Source organism: Ptychodera flava, chromosome 9 (assembly GCF_041260155.1).
Source record: "Ptychodera flava strain L36383 chromosome 9, AS_Pfla_20210202, whole genome shotgun sequence".
In the NCBI taxonomy this organism is placed as follows: Eukaryota; Metazoa; Hemichordata; class Enteropneusta; family Ptychoderidae; genus Ptychodera; species Ptychodera flava.
Genome location: NC_091936.1, coordinates 27,163,407 through 27,180,810, shown reverse-complemented (window position 1 = coordinate 27,180,810; position 17,404 = coordinate 27,163,407). Strand labels below are relative to the sequence as shown.

Below are 17,404 nucleotides of genomic sequence, written 5' to 3'. Positions count from 1 at the left end.
CTTTCACGAGTCCCTTCACAGTTTAACGTGATGAAGACACAATGTCGTGAGATACTAAAGCAAAGCGGACAAAACAGTTGTGAACAAATTCATGAAACTTTGTCATTGCTACGATCGAAGTCTCAAAGACAATGTGATGACATTATGTACTTGTTGCATCATTTGGTCATTCTTTCGGAAACATATTGCTCTCAACTTGAGGACGATCCGCAGTTGCTAAGTACAGCAGATATCAGCATGAAATACGTGATAAATAATTAACAAAATGACCGTCGCTTGTCAACGCTGCGTGTGTGTTAACCGGGTCGCGATGTTTTAAATCGCTCAACCCACGCACTCAGAGACGCCCTCATACATACCATAGTCTTCTACAGATTAAACAATCGGTAGCAAGTAACTGGTGTCCATTTTATCAGGAATTTCTGGATATTCATTTTGATATTACGGTACGTACGTACGATCTTTATACATATTATCTATACGAGTCGCTGATATTAGTCACTTGATATCTGCATGACCTTAAAACTAACAATAACACGATCGGAACGAATTGGGATAATTGGATGACCTTAAAACTAACAATGTAATCGGTTCTATATATTTGTGTGACGTGTCACGCATCATATCAATTTAATCCAGCGTATACCCGTCACATAGAAAATACCCATGATGACGCCAGAGAATTTTGACATGTAAACGATACCTATTATGGGTAATGTCCTTGTCAAAGACAAGGTAAATAGTATCTCGTCGGCCTATCATTGTACGTTAGCCTTCTGTTAGCACTGCAATCGATAAAAATTGAAAATTTCGATTTGAATTTGGAAAAAATCAACATAACCTCGAAATGAATCTTGCTCATCCTATTCTTAATTTATCTAGATTTTTGTTGATTTTGGTGAAAAGAAATCCAAGATCAGTATTTTTCGACAATAAGTCATATGATTCTCACGCACATAATATGGCTTCTTTCTGACCTACCCGCTCTCCGTCACGTACTGTCGCCATTGTACTCAGTGCATTGTGGATTTTTATCCCTAACAGCTTCTTAGAAACAACTGCGTGTAGATTAGAATTTAACTGAAGGATGTCTTTCAAGAATATCAACTTAGTATATCATTTTGTAAACCGATCCTTGAAAGGGTATACCGTGGTCAAATGCAAACTTAGAAGGTAGTGCGACCTGCTTATCGGTGTCTGTTCATGTCATTGGCTCTGCAAAACGTCTGATAAACTTGCTGGTTGCAAAAGAATGGATGGTCGATGTATTTGATGCGTCACCATAAAATGGCCAATAACACATAATGCTTTGTTCAGTACGCATCGGTTCACGGTACGCTACTTCATTGTATCCAGTTAAAACCCAGGATTTGATGGCAGTCAGTATTCATACAGCTTACATAGTAACTGTTAGCACAACAGAGACGTCTCTGCTGGGGAATGAAAAATTCATTTGAATGTTTTAAGTTGGTGGAGTAATTTTAGGGCGATTTGAGGACATGCGCAAACGATCCAAGAAACTTTATTTTGACCCCTATATGACTACCTGTCTTGGTGCTTTTGATAAAATTCAACATTTAATGTCAGGCTAATGTAAGATTTACATTAAAGTATAATACTATTAACATTTAGTGGAAAACTTAGTAATCATGATTGAACAATACAAAATGTTTAATCAGACTGAGTAACTTTACTGACATGCGTAGAAGGTCCGAGGAACACTTTATTTGAGCAAAATAGACATTTCGAATGACTTCATATCACTACGCATCCTGGTGCTATTTGACGTTAAAACTACACAATTTATGTTACGTATAAGTTCAAGGTTTTGCATAAAGACAAGATACAATTGCAATCAAGTACAATATTCAATAATGCTGACTGAATATGGCAATATATTTCATCAAACTGAAAGATTCGCATTAATGACAACACCAAGATGTAAGATCATGCACGGATCTTTAATGTGGCCAATTGTGAGTTTTTCCAGCTTCAAAATTTAGAGGAATTGGTGTCAAAGAAGACCGCCACTCCTTTAATTTATATCTGCAACACTATATTCTTTAATCGGATATGTAGGAAGCGTAATATCCGCTCCGTAATATCAGAAGTTAAATGTATCGCTGCAAAAATTTAGATACTTTACAAAATGACAAGGAATTAATACGCTCAACTCAATTTTATGGTAATATCAATTATAGGCACACATGGCATATTCTCACGGGAAAGTTGAAAACCACTCTAAGATCTATTTAAACTTCGCCGATGCTTAATTTTAGAAATTACGCTGAAAGATCCGTCGCACGAGGATGCTCCCTACGCTCTCCTCCTCTGACAGAGGTGGGGGAGCTTAGAAACGCCCTCGAGCGACGGATCTTCCAGTCTCGATAGAAATAGGTGGTGGGGAATAAAACCAAATTCCTACCTAAATCCTGCAGCCGACAGGGAAATTCGCAAAGATAACATCTGGAGCGAATCTCGTGCCCTGCGAAACGATATGAAATATAGAATTTCGATTTACCAGTAAAAGGTAGTTTTCTGTGATTAATCGTGGAATTTTCGTCGGCGCAGAAGTCGCAATCTTGAAAAAACGCCCTCGTGATGTGGCCATTTAACACTATAATTGTCAATTATGGGGCTTTGCAAGGTAAGTGGTAGAAGCCAGCTTTGAACTGCGCGATTTTTCCCGTCCACCGGATTTAGTGGTCCACGCAATAGTTTCCATTTCCAACATCCATTTCTATCCTACCAATGAATCGTCCGTTCCAGAATAACCATCGCCCGGCCTCGATACTAGAGATTGGATGGCTACTGTACTCATTGACCTTACTTTAAAGTTACATTCCATGTCACGTCCAGTATAGAGCGTCCCATTAGTCTGCGCCGAGAGAATTTGATTTACCCATTTCTACGAGTCAGGTCAAACCTGGAGAGCGACTTTCTCAGAACACAGACTTAGTTCAATAATAAGCGACATTCGAAACCACAGACTGCGGTACTGAATATATATATATATATATATATATATATATATATATATATTATATATATATATATATATATATATTATATATATATATATATATATATATATATATATATATACTTCTAGTTTTCAATCGGGTTCGAACCCACAACATACGGCATATATTGAAAATCCACCGCCAAAATCTACCGCCTCCATTGGTCAGGAAAAGCTGATTTTTATGCAAAATACTTGACAATAATTAGTTATAGACATAGAATTGGTATAAACCATATGAGAAAGGCCATGCTAATTTTAAAATGATAACAAAGTGTAGTCACAGAATTTGCGAAACGTCGAGCGAACGTAACTTTACACACTGTCAGATACGTATACATTTTATATACGTACTCTAAATAGCTCATCTGTTTCATAGGGTGGAGTTCAGCCTGACCATTTAAAGGGCCAAAGTTCCTCTTTGCTGGCACTTCAAGAGTTGATAGATAACTGTATAGTTGAATTATCAGTGTTAAAATATTTTTAGCTCACGTGTTCACACACGTTAGCTTATGTCGCAGCAATGTCTGTCTGTCTGTCTGTCTGTCGGTATGTGTGTCTGTGTGTCTGTGAGTTTAGAAAAATAGACATACAGTGAGAACGGCTGCACGGAATTGGATGACATTTGCTACAAATGTTGATCACACCAGGATTATCCGCCATGAAAGACATAAAGGTGTGACATCAAGTTAATTTCTAATTTGCATATTTGATGAACTTTCATAATTAGGGATAATATATCTGAATTGACTGACTCAAAATTGACGAATCTTGGTTTGTATATTGAAGATACTATGATTTAATATTACCTAAAGTAATTTAGCATTTTTAAGTCAGCCAATTCCGAATTTGCATTTTTAATGAACATCATTAATATCATATATCTATATATATCTTGATTGATTTGACCAAAGTTAATGAAACTTACTATGTACATGAAATATACTATGATACAACATTCATTGAAAGTCATTAAGCATTTTCACTTCAGCAAATTCCTGACTTGCACTTTCCTTATTAGGGATATGTATCTGAATTGACGTGATCAAAATTGACGAAACTTGGTATGTATAAAAGGTACTATAATATAACATAGTTGAAAGTTGTTACGCATTTTCACTTAAGCCAATTTCTAGTTTTTATATTTAATGAACTTTCCTCATTAAGGACAATTATCTGAACTGACTCCTCCAAAGTTGACAAAACTTGCTATGTACATTAACGATACTATGATACAACATTTTTAAAAGTCATTAAACATTTTTACTTTAGCCAATTCCTAATTTGAATATTAAATGAACTTTCCTAATAAAGGATACATATCTTTATATACTTGACCAAATGTGACCAATTGCTATGTATATTATTCAAAGTTATTTCAGTCAATTTCTATATTGCATATTTCATGGACTTTCATAATTAGGGATATATACCTGAATTTACTTGATCAAAGTTGACAAAACAAGCTGTGTACATTGATGATACGATGTTAAAACAATGTTGAAAGTTATTTCGTTTTCATGTCAGCTAATTTATAATTTGCATATCTCATGAGCTTTCACAGTATTGCATACATCGTTAATGACGAAAGGCAATTACACTTGCTATACAAAATGGCGATACAATGACAGCAGTCAAAGAAATAGTATTTTTTTCGGCTAATTACATATATTGTATACTCAATTATCCTTTAGAATAAATTTGTTGTGAATATTATTCATGATGTTTATCATACCACTTTCAATGCAAATACAAACTGTGGCCAAAGTTTAAATTTACACACAGCTGCAATATATAATGAAATACCTGAGCATTTTCAGTTCATATCTGGCCAAAGCCTGTTGTTGGCATTGCAACCGAAACTGTAATTTGACAAAGAAGTTGACAAGAAGTTTCATGAAAACTAAACAGCGTCCAGACATTGAGATCTCGAAATTACCTGTGAACTTTTAATCTGCACCCAAGAGAAGTCTAAAATTTCGCTCTAAATTTAGTATTCTGATGCAAATATCCACCAAAGAGTTATTTAGTTTTTATTTGAATGCAATACCGTCACAAATCATTAATCATTACTGCATAAGGGCTCCATGAACATTTGTCATAGCTTTTCCACGAAACCGTCATTGATGTGCCATTATCTCATATTACGCGCCCTTTTTTCGAAACTTCGCCGTAGATCCAACGATCCGAATGTGAACATCTTTATTTTCAGTCTGGCTTGGTCACGATGACATGTTTAAGAAGACAAGATTCTGTGGCGAGTATTGTTGAATCTGAGGAGGAAACTGACGGACTCATACAAAGAGATCATGAGGTGAGTTTTCGGTCGTAAATCATAACTTACCCCTTTATTACTTTACATATTCAATTCGTATCTTTCACTATTAGTAGTCACGCCAGCGGCTTGCTGACTACGCATGCGCAGGTTGATAATATACTGTGCGAGTGACTGGAAGTGTACCCGACTAAATTCATGGGCGCCACCATGTTTGTTTTTGAATGCTCGTAAAATGCAAATACGAAACGTGCAAAGTATTATTTCATAACATGCTATTGATAAAATATATATCTTTTATTAGCCAGTAAGTATTATCACCCTTGTCACTGATGCAAAATATCGTCACTATCAACGAGGACGTATGCAAGAATGCAGGGATTGAATTTAAGAGAGCGCCCTCTGCGTCAATAACTAGATGCAAAAATTGCCTGTTTTAGACGGAATGCTAGCTTTCAGGTTGCAATTGGATGTTTGGCAGTGCAACAATAATGATGGCACAATACTTCCCTTGTTAATTTGTTATCATGGTAAAAATTGCCAATTTATGTCAAACATTTTTAATACTCATATAACAGAAAATCTATACCTGAAGGGTCTGACATTGTGTACGTACACACGGACTCATTGTGTACGTGTGAGAACTGCTTTCATCAGGGGGTAAACTTGGTTGTCCTACAAATGTATATAGCAAGTAACAATTAATTCCATTTTATCCTTTACTATATTACTAATCATGAATGAATACAAATGAAATTTCTCATCTTATCCACTGGCGCGACACCAAGGGCTGAGCCCTATATGGTATTATGGTATGAGGACCTGTGATCACACACCAAAGCACATAAGATACACCTAAGTAATTCATTTAGAATCGCAATGAACCAGAGGGGAGGATCTAATCGACAATATTCTATACCGATTTTTCTCTCTATTTTAGGGGTCGCAGAAAGAGCTGTTGAACGCCTTAAAGGAGAACAGAACTGGCAAACCAACACAGGCGATGCTGAAAGGTTTCGGGAAGGAAAATTTTAATCATTTTGCCAGGAACCATCTATCCACACTTTACCAACATGTACGTAAGGATGTTTCTAGAATTTCTTTCTCATTGTGTATTGTCTCTGTTAATACACTGCACCGAACCCTACATAAATCGCTTTTTTTGTTTACATAGACCGTTCTGGGAGAGGAATGTCCTCTTTGGCTTCAAGATATTGCGATCGAAAATATCATGGTAAGTAAATTATGAATATAGAGCGGATCTAAAACAAATTTTAAATCAGCAAATCTACCTCGATTTTTCATTTACGGATATTGTTATAAATTCCATAAAAATGAACATTTTATGAGGATGTCTTCCTCTCTGCTCCCATTTTAAGCGTTGCTTACATTCATTTAAAAAGTTGTCAGTCTATACCAAGAAATCATTATAGTCATATTGTCTCCTCTTATCCAAACGACACCTGTAGAAAAGTTCATTTTCATGGAAATCGCTAATGAAATGTATGATTCAACAAACAAAAAACTTTTGAATAAAATTACACGCACACATTATATATATATATATATATATTATATATATATATATATATATATATATATATATATATATATATATATATATATCGAAGTATACAGATGTCCTCGTGGGAAATTACAGTGCTCGATGCTAAAGCAGAGCGTTATAAATAACAATACAAATTCGCCTTTAACACAAATCTTTCAGTATCATCGCAAATCACACATACTTGGGCATATCCTCAGCCGCGATTTCCGATGTCACCATTAAATACTACATAGTTTGAAACACAATCGGTTTCCGTGTGATTTTCTTGAGGTTTCTACTGATACTACTTATATCACTCGTGTGCTATGGATTTACTCATTTGATTTCAGCAACACGAATCAGATAGCAGAGAAGCTCGAGAGGCATTGATGACTTCCGTTGGAAACTTCATCTGTAACCTCTTGCCATTGCAATTTCAAAGACGAGCTGAATTGGGCGATATGTACATATCTTCTACAGAACGTCATTACAACGGTGAGTTTATCAGTACAAGGTGTTACTTGTCTCTCAAGTTCTAACACGACCAGACAGCAAACCCAATGCTGTGTTTCGTCATTATTGCTTACTTTATCTACATATGTACGCACAACAAAAGTTAAGCGAAAAGACAGACATACAGATATGCCGTCCGATGCCGTATGGGAAGATTACCTCTGTTACCTCATTCGTGTCTTTGACGGCGTAGACTGGTCCGAGACAGGTTTTGCACAAATCTCGCAATGTGCATTACAAAAGTTACACTGCTTCTGTCCTCTGTACTTGTTTGGTCGTAAACGCCAATATTATGTGAATGTACTCCTGTATATTTCTGATTTACGACCAAATGTATAAATTGTACTTGATTTTCTTTTCTTTGTAAGTATCCGTACCGATTTGATTCCCGTACCTTGACGTCGCGAAAATTCACATTTGAGTCGTATGAATTCTATAATTTGCAGGAAGCAGAAGGGATGATTACCGAATCTTTATAGCATTATCCTTAATTCATAAGATTACACGTTCGGATGACCTTTGTTTTATCTACAGAAGCACCTGTATATGGAACTCGCGATGTATTCCTATGGGCAATATTAAGTTATCGTTTGGAACTTGCCATGGACATATTCAACAACGGATGGCCAGAATATGACAGACCTTCACTGATTGGTATGTTGAAGACTTTGGTCAGCAAAATCATCACCGTACACCAATCGCTAGAGTTGATGCTTAATGATAGTGCTTAAGCTTCAATCACTTTTTAAAGCATATTTAAGATGGCTTTTGCAGAAACGAATGCTATCAAACTGACGAAAGCAATGGAAATCTTTGAGGAAACTACAACTTTCAGAATTGGATATCAACTTCCAACTTTTACGGTTACGCGATAGACTTACGAAAATGTGTCCATCGGTTCCTGTCAAAACACGTTATGACTTTGATAATATTGTAACTCTAGATCGTTCATACATGCTCAAAATTTCCCTAAATGGCCAAATCTCAGATTAAAAGACAATCAAAATTATCCCAACATTGAACGGAGAAATAAGAAGTATGCTCATGAATAGTTCGGAATTTTAGGGTTGGCGTACCCTATGCAGAGTCGATTAGATTCAGCGAAACGGACACTTTAATACCTTCCCAAGTCCTTCTCCGATTTTCATTTTTTTCCTAATTTATAAGAAGCGTGGATGATACAAAATGTTTTATCTACTTTTTATTGATAAAGCATAACTATAATTATGATTTTTCATCTCTTGCAGGTGCTTCCCTCACTGCTTGTAAAATTCTCAACAAACTGGCTGATATTGCGAAAGAAACTGCCCGTGAAAAATCTCTTGAATTGGATTCATCAGCCAGGTAGTATTCTTTCATTATGATATGCCACAGATTTAGTGCCTTTAACTTGACATTTCGTTTATCTCCAATCGAAGTCTCATCATTGGACTTGCAACAATGTAGAGTTAAGACTACGATGCATATTGTTCAGAAAAGCTATATACTTTCTCTATTGTTAAAATCCACGACGGAAAATGGGAGGGAACCGAAAACCTGCCAATGAAATGAAACGCTGTATAATGTAGCTGTTTCGTTTTGATCAGTCTGTTTGTCTGTCTGTCTGTTTGTTTCGTTGTTTTCACTTTCCTAATTATTGCCTCATTCTGCACTGTCTGTTTCTTACTCTGCATATTGACAACTTTCTCTTTCCCAATAGAAAATACAAAAGTATTGCGAATTTCATCACGTCTGAATGTTTCAAAGAGAACCGAAAGAAGACGAGACAAATGGTTTTACACCGTCGACTACAATGGGGAAATGAAAGTTTCTTGGTGATTTCGAGTTTCCTTGAAGGGGATGAATCAGAAAGTTTTAGAATTGTCTTGGACGATTTGTGGACTGGCAGATTAAAATTTTCCCGCTATTTAAAAATAAAGGTTTGTTTATTTAGGATTTGAAACCCCAAACTTAATTAATGAGAAAGTTGTCATAATTATTTCAATTTCACATTTATTCGTATATTCTCTCAAAGTTTTAGAACAAATATTTCGTTATCCAAATTTTCAACAATCAGTAACCACAATGAAGTTCTACAAAATGAGTTGCAGCCTTAAGTTCTTTCAGTCTTCAATGACTTGTCACCCTCTATGAATAATAGCCAATTTATTAGTATTACATGAAAGTAATTTCGTGAATTTACGTATTAGCCTACAATTAACGCCTTTTCGTTTCAATCATGTAATGAATTTGTACTATGTCATCAAAAGACAATGTTTTTCCCCCTTTAATCCCGTCCCCTTTATTTTTTCAGTTGATCCTGGCGATTTTCCCCCTATTTGCTTTCATCTTACGAGTGCACGATGAACGTCAAGTGTCTTGTTATAATTTTCCGGCAAAATGGACAGCCTATTACACAGCGCCAATAACCAAGTTCATGTATAATTCTGTAAGTGGACTAAATTATTCCATGGAATTCGCCAGGTTTGATCTTCATTGTAACAACACAGTGCGCGTAGACAATGATGTCACAATTGTTGGCTGCTATTATAGCCATGTTTCGTTTCGATGTCACGCGAGACTTCAGAAGGTTTAAGTGTCTGCTTCTAGAGATTGAATATTGTGTGATGTTTGTGACATTTGAGGTTGTCTTACTAATTATGTGGCTCTTGAAATAAGCTGAAAGAAGAAGAAAAAAACTCCAGTAAAACTAATAGGGGTCCATACCCATATCGGTTTGTGTGGCCATATGGGCTAAAAAAACTTACAATATACAAAGGGAACTATCTGCTAAATGATGAAATACTGTTTATGATCACCACAAACCATTAATTGTGTGCTTGTATTGTATGTAAAATTCATTACCACCTATCTATAATTCCAATTACAGATTTTCTTCATATTTCATCTACTGGCGTTCAGTTATTTTCTGATGACGGATTTCCACCATGGTAGCAATTGGTATACTATCAGTATATGGGAAAAATTGGTAACAATCTGGGTGTTTGGTATGACAGTTGAAGAACTGCGTCAGGTAGGTAATCACAGTAAATTCGATATTTCATGTTTAATTAACACGATATCACAGATAAGATGGCAGCAACTGAAAAAAAACAACATCTCATAAATTACATGGACAATTAAAACGGGCGTTAATCTACTGAAGGAAAGAAATCGAATTTTGTTTATATCAATCAGTCAGTGTACGTATCCTGTTATCCATTAACTTTTCAGCTAGATCTTTCAACCTGAGTTGCTCACTGCTATATTCGGATTCGTGGGAGTCCTGTTAATGGGAAGTTATAATGTAGCGACCGACAAATTGGAACGGTTAGATTAGTATAGAAAAACTGAGTCAAAGCATGAAAAGAATGGATCATTCCCAACTTCAGGAGTTTCTGTCAATGAGAAAAATGTGTAGAGTCGGCAGTTTTCACATAGGTGAATCTAGCTACGGGAAACCACGAGTACATGTTAGGTTTTACACAATTAACTCATCTGTTGAAACATTCATAATGGCTACTTTGAAATGATGCTGATCATAACAACAATACTGTTCAAATTATCATCCCATAAAAGAAATGTTTTGTTCTTTACAGATGATAACTGTACTGAAGGGCAATGATGTCTTCGATTGTCTCGCTCACGCGTGGGAACATTACATGTCTGATTGGAACAGTATTGATTGGACAATGTTACTTCTCTTCCACGCTGGCTTCATCGTCAGACTAACTATTGACGAAGAACGCTTTTACATCGCTAGAGTATTGTACACATTGTCACTTATAATCATGTTTTTCCGTTTCTTGAGATTTGCCATAATTTGGCAGTACCTTGGACCAAAGATCGAAATGATCAGGTTGATGACGGTAAGAAAATAATAGAAAAATCCAGAGCTGAACATTTTATATGTTGTCTCTGTCTCTCAATATTCTTAAATTTACCAAATTGTATAATGTCTATTGCGACGCAGCTATAGTAATTGATTTCCCGTATGTGAATGTTAATGTGAACAATGTGAATACACGTTGCTAGCATCAATTAGGCCTACACTTTGAGAATTTTTGCAATTCGAATTTCAACACATGGTCAAAAATCACAAAAACACTGAACTGTAAAAGTGGTAACTGACGTCACTTCTTTCAGTATGAGCAACCTTCCTTTGACCTGATTTGTCGGACTTGTTTATTAAGATAGAAAATGAACAGTGGTTCGACGTCGCTGAAACTTAGAGTTCTCATTTCAAAAGACAATCACATCATTGCTAGGGCTGAGAACCCTGTTACAGAATTCATTCACTTTGACATGGGACCAATATGTCAACTTTGCTATCATCACAAAAGGTCGTACACTTGCTAACCTCTCGGCCACTATGCCTGTTACCTTTTGCTTTGTGACCGACAAGGCAAGAAGTTATCAACAAATCTATAAAATGATAATGATATTGACGTATTTGTTTGAGAGGGCCTGATCACACATAATATCAACATGTACGGGAATGATACGATGACCTTACATGTCATTGTATGCTAACAACCACTGTATATAAGAGGTTTGTCTACAAATACATGCGGAGAGAGACAACATCTGGCAGTATATAACATCAACGTATGAGAAATAAACTGTGTTATTTTAAAGACTTTGAAATCCTCCGTTTCTGTATTCCGACAAACTCTCAATGGCTATTTCCCGATGAGATACGGTAGCTATAATGCATGGTGGAGAATCCGGGTAAACGAAAATGATGGCAAAGTAAACTCGTTTTATCATTCTCTGTGCATTTGGATATCATGCATGTTCAGACCCTCTTAAACTGCTTCGTCAATATCATTATCATTGTTTTTTTATAACTTCTTCGTCGCCAGGCGATAGATAACAAGTGTACTAGGCTAAATGTAACAAGTGAGACCTTTTGACATATTGGGTAGAAGTAAGGTTGATATAGTTGTCACATGTTAAAGAGAATGACCTCTGTAACAAAATGGTCTACACCTGCGGTGAACAAATCTTGATATGATTCAACTTCTTCGTCGACAGAGAATTGCCATTGCGAAGGTCGTTAAACATACGGTGAATTTTAATTTTAATTTCAGGTTCGAGATTTGCCACCGTTCCTTATGATTTTCGTTGTTTACTTCATAAGTTTCGGCATCGCTTACCGTGTCTTACTGTTCCCGAATGACGTATTCTCTCTGAACGCTGTGCTTGCAGTGTTTTCTGTTCCATTTTGGCAAACGTTTGGTTATATGCAACTGGAGATGACAGAAGGCAAGTATGCTTTTTCATTTATGAACTAGCAAAATCAGAAAAACAAAAATCACACTTTATGTCTTATCTTGTCATAATATTACGTACATCAAAAGAAAACACATTTACTTAATGTAGTCGTGAGACATTTGGAAATCTTCACAATATTGCACAAGTAACATACAGGCTTCATCTGTTTGATAGTGAAAGTGCTTACTAAAAATGAATTCGAACTTTAAAATAGGAATATTTGGATTGCAAAATTCATGGTGTTATCAATTTCAAACGAACGTGGTAATTTTTATGCATATATGAATATCTTTAATTTATTTATACTTATATCTCATACAGATACTCCAGGATGCACAACGAACATCTCATTGGCTGATTTAGATCCCGACATTGAAAGATGCCCTGAAACACAAGGCTATCCTCTATTGGTACCAATATTAATTGGCATATTCTTGATCATGTCTAACATCCTCTTGCTCAACATAGTAATCGCTGTCTTCAAGTAAGTTTCTGAAGTGTATTTGCTGTTTGTGGTCTTGTCTTTGTTTGCAAAATTTTACAAGGTAATTTATGCAAAACTATATAAATAATTCACCAACTTTTACCTGGGATGCCACTCTACGATTTATTTCCCTCTCACTGCAAAGAATATGTTAATTTCTTTGAGTAGGGTGTATTTTACAAAGGTGACAGCGGCTACATCTGACCAAATATATGATATTTTACGGAAAAGTAAATCTGTCCCCGCTACAGGATGAGATCTTCCTGGGAATAAATTAGATTTATCCATATTACGGAACTCGTTTGGCAATCATGCTTGTGCAGTCAATAAACATGAAGTCAAGAAATAACTATTTAAACTACAGTAGAACACAAACGAAGCATACTTGTATGGAAATTCATCTGTATTTGAAACTGACAATATCAAAACTTAACTTTCGATCTCATCACAAAGTGCATTTTGTCGCAGAAAATTTCGGTTGCAGATTAACTAGATCTAAATATCGTGACCTGTCGGACAAGTGACATCAAAATTAGGTCATCAAAAGAGAACATGGGAATAAAAATACTGGCTATCGATTAAAACTTAAACAAATGTGAAGTACCCTGGGGACATTTTCTATTGTAAAGGACTGTTATATACGATTGTATCGCAGCATAGTTCATCCTCCACCTAACAGCACATGAACCAGGAAAGGACTGAAGTTATATTCACTAAACTTAGAAACCCAATATATTCGTCTTTACTTTCAGTCAAACCTACGGTTCTGTGGAGGAGGAATCTGCGAAAATCCATCGTTCTAATCATTACAGCCTTGTAGAGGAATACATAGCTCGCCCGATCTTGCCATCACCCCTGAATATGCTTGAATTACTGATTATTCGTCCCCTGGCAACGCTGGTAATCTGCATGTATTGGTCGTGTACGAAGAAGACTTTCCGCTGTCGACCGCATTCTTGGAAGTTGTTCAGATTATTAATGGCGGGAAAAGAAGTGGATCCCCCGTTGTGGGAGAGAGTCTATGGAGGTAATGTGGTACTCTAGAATAGAGAAAATGTTAGATACCTTGAATGATGTAATTGTGTGGGATAATGGCACAAGATTGTTCAGGTTTATATGAAGTTTTCTTTGCTATCTCCCTACCTCCCTTCCTCCCTCCCTCTCTCTCTCTCTCTCTCTCTCTCTCTCTCTCTCTCTCTCTCTCTCTCTCTCTCTCTCTCTCTCTCTCTCTCTCTCTCTCTCTCTCTCTCTCTCTCTCTCTCTCTCTCTCTCTCTCTCTCTCTCGTACCTCCGTGTGATTGACTTACTACTATACTACTATTTTCTGCAGATCGACATTACAGATACAGTCGGCGCATTTCACAGAACATTGTGCAAGTAAATGCCCTGGAACAGAGTCAACAAACTGCTGACAGACATGTAGTCACGGTGACAAGGCAAACAAGCGGGTAAGAGTTTGCTCCATCTTCTTTGTTGCAGTGCTGTCATAGAGTTAAGGTAGTATGCGCCTCGAGAACAGATATTTTGACTCTCAAATGTTTCCAAAATTAGTCTGATCTATCATTTGTGAGGACTCATTTGAAATAAAAGTTTCACTTTTGTTTCTGTAGAAATTGAAACTTTATCTTTTACCAAAGACTTAACACAGAGATAGCGGCAATTTTCTATTTCAAATAGAGGTAAATGTGAGATAAATTGTTTCCCTTGTACCAAATTGTTATTGTAACACGATTGGAACTAATTTGGGATAATTGGATGTTCATATTTGTCAAATTTCTCAAACGTGTACGGTGCCCTTTATCTGACTGTTACAATATTACAAATCACTCATAAAAAGAAGTGTATTACTTTAAAAGAGAAGCAGATGAGCTTACATTTTTAGATTAAACCGACATTAATTCACCATCCAATCATACCAAATTAGTTCCAATCGTGTTTGTTATTGTTATTCTTGCCCTCCTTGAAAGAGAATTGTTTAAAGTTTTCTTGAGAAAATTTTGAGCAAACGTTTACGTATTTCACTCCGGAGGTGCGTACTAACTGAATGTGACTGCACATAAAGTTTTAAATATACACATAGCGATAACGATGTCAAACAAGACGCTGGACGTTGTATTGTACATATATCTTGTATTCTCGAGCGATCCTTTATGTTGTGCAACAATAACTGACTGTCAATGGTCTGAGAGGCGATTGAAGGAGCGTTACAATTAAACTGCAGGCATCAGGGACTCTTGGGGTAATTCGCGCCCCATCCTTTCCCCGAGTAAACTTTACAGCATTTTCTTTTCAGAATGAAGAATAAAAATCAGGGGTTACCGTCAGAAATTTGTTACCAGAGAGAAAAATTACCCAACATTTACCGACACTTGAAATTCACAATGGCCGCCATCCCTGTGTTAACCGCGTAGGAAAAATTAAATTTTTGATTTCACAAACATAAACCAGTGAAACCTTTAGTTACTCCATGAGCTTCAAAATTACCCAAAGGGGGCTAGACCAAAGAAAGACTTATATAGGTTTACAGGAGTCTGAATATCTGTCCCGAGGCACATTCTACCTTGACAAAGAGAACTGGAACAAACTCGAACCTTATATTATTTTTACACGCTTCAATCTGACATGATTCATATCAGTTTAGACATCAAAGTTTGATTTTTTTCAGTGTAAAGATTCACCATTCGCATAATTTACATCTATTCAAAACACTCTCTGTAGGCTGTGGAGCTCGGGGGGCACTGTTGAATGGTGTCATAATTTATCACGTGGATATGACGTCATTGCTGAACGAAAGGTTCCTTGTTCTTAAAAAATCATCTGGCAACTTATAGCGAAGCGTTTGTGGATTTTTCTTACAAAAATGTGCCATCGTGATTATACATTATTACGGTAGAATACCAGAAACACCTCATTGACACAAAACCATCAAATCGTGATGAATTTCGTAAGGTCCTAGAATTATTGGCTAAAGCATTGTCAGAAATGTGTAGTGCCCCTTCCTCAACATAATACTTGCGTGTCTATCTCATTGTGGTCATCTCATTCCAGATGTTTACGGCAGCGTAAGCATAAATAGTATAGATAACGCAATCTTTTGAAAATTCTCTCAGCAACATTAGCAAAATTTACTTTGCTAAGAACGGATTTTTCTGTACTTACTTAAAATCTCAATGTGTGATTATGTTTGCGCTGTACTGACGTTTTTAACTGCCAGAAATCGTTATGAACTTTTTCTTCTCCTATTGCTTCAGATTTGATCAGGTGACTCCTCAACAAATCCAGCAAATATTCAGAAAGCTGCATAATACTGAGTCGCAACTTCGAGCACTCCAGCAAGGCATGGATCATATATTGACAGAGTTAAGTCGGAGTCGGCGCAGGAGAAGGGACAGTCACTCAAGCGTAGATGAAACGCAGTTCTGATATACGCACCGAACAATTGTAGTGGTGACATATGGTGTATTTCTGAGAACACTAATTGTTACAGTGAATTGCTCTGAAGCATTGGCATTAGACGAACTAGACATATTGTCTAAATCGAGGTGTTGCCAACACTGTCAGGTGCAATTAGCAGCTAAGCGGTAATATGAGTCGATCATAAAGAAATCAACTCTGTGAAAGTTGAAACATTGTCCAGCGGGATGTCAGACTTAGTCAAAACAACACCACACAACACATATCTTCGCACTGCACAGCCCGCTAACTGCCCAGGTTTATAATGCCTTTCGCATTTACAAATTGTCGAACTTTTGAATTTTTGCGTGTCGGTTAAAAATTGTAATAGTAATGTAATTGTAATTCGTTGAAGTATTATATTTTGTTGAACTTAGCAACAACAAGTGACTGCGTTCTAAGCAGACATGATGTGTGTGGTTCGGGTGGTGTTGTTTTGACGACGTCTGACCTCCTGCAAGACAATGTTTCAACTTTTGCAGAGTTGATTTTTTATGATCGACTCATGTTATCGTTTAGATGTTAATTGCACCTGACAGTGTTGGCAACACCTCGATTTAGACAATATATCTAGTTCGTCTAATGCCAGTGCTTTTAAGCAAACCACTGTAATATGATGAAGTCATGATGTCATCAACAGTCTAATATTGACACGCTCGGTTTATTTTAGTATCACTGTCTCTGTATCATTCAATTAGGAAAAATAAGTTTCCAGCTTGCGAAATAGGCTAACAAGTAAGAGAAGTACAGAACATAAAAACGCCGTGTGATTCAGACACTGGGTGTATAGACGGTTAACATCTTGCTCTCTACCTGAACTTAGAGCATGCCAGCACCTAAATACAACAGTATCAG

The 17,404-nt window shown here is 36.5% G+C and overlaps 1 protein-coding gene across 1 annotated transcript; it reads left to right on the top strand.

Moving 5' to 3' along the window:
• Positions 1-343: 343 nt before the first annotated feature.
• LOC139140518 (transient receptor potential cation channel subfamily M member 2-like) lies at positions 344-16,662 on the top strand. Its single transcript, XM_070709848.1, has 16 exons — positions 344-446; positions 5,235-5,336; positions 6,238-6,372; positions 6,472-6,531; positions 7,194-7,338; positions 7,891-8,010; positions 8,604-8,700; positions 9,056-9,275; positions 9,650-9,784; positions 10,226-10,369; positions 10,935-11,204; positions 12,429-12,603; positions 12,934-13,096; positions 13,849-14,123; positions 14,427-14,544; positions 16,348-16,662. The coding sequence occupies exons 2-16, from the start codon at positions 5,250-5,252 to the stop codon at positions 16,517-16,519; spliced, it is 2,316 nt and encodes a 771-aa protein (XP_070565949.1). The 5' UTR covers positions 344-446; positions 5,235-5,249; the 3' UTR covers positions 16,520-16,662.
• The last annotated feature ends 742 nt before the right edge of the window (positions 16,663-17,404 follow it).

Excerpts from the sequence above, each read along its gene's own strand:
- LOC139140518 (XM_070709848.1), top strand. The coding sequence starts at position 5,250 with ATGACATGTTTAAGAAGACAAGATTCTGTGGCGAGTATTGTTGAATCT. Across the intron at positions 9,785-10,225 it reads CCAAGTTCATGTATAATTCT|ATTTTCTTCATATTTCATCT; the intron begins GTAAGTGGACTA and ends TTCCAATTACAG. Across the intron at positions 12,604-12,933 it reads GCAACTGGAGATGACAGAAG|ATACTCCAGGATGCACAACG; the intron begins GCAAGTATGCTT and ends TATCTCATACAG.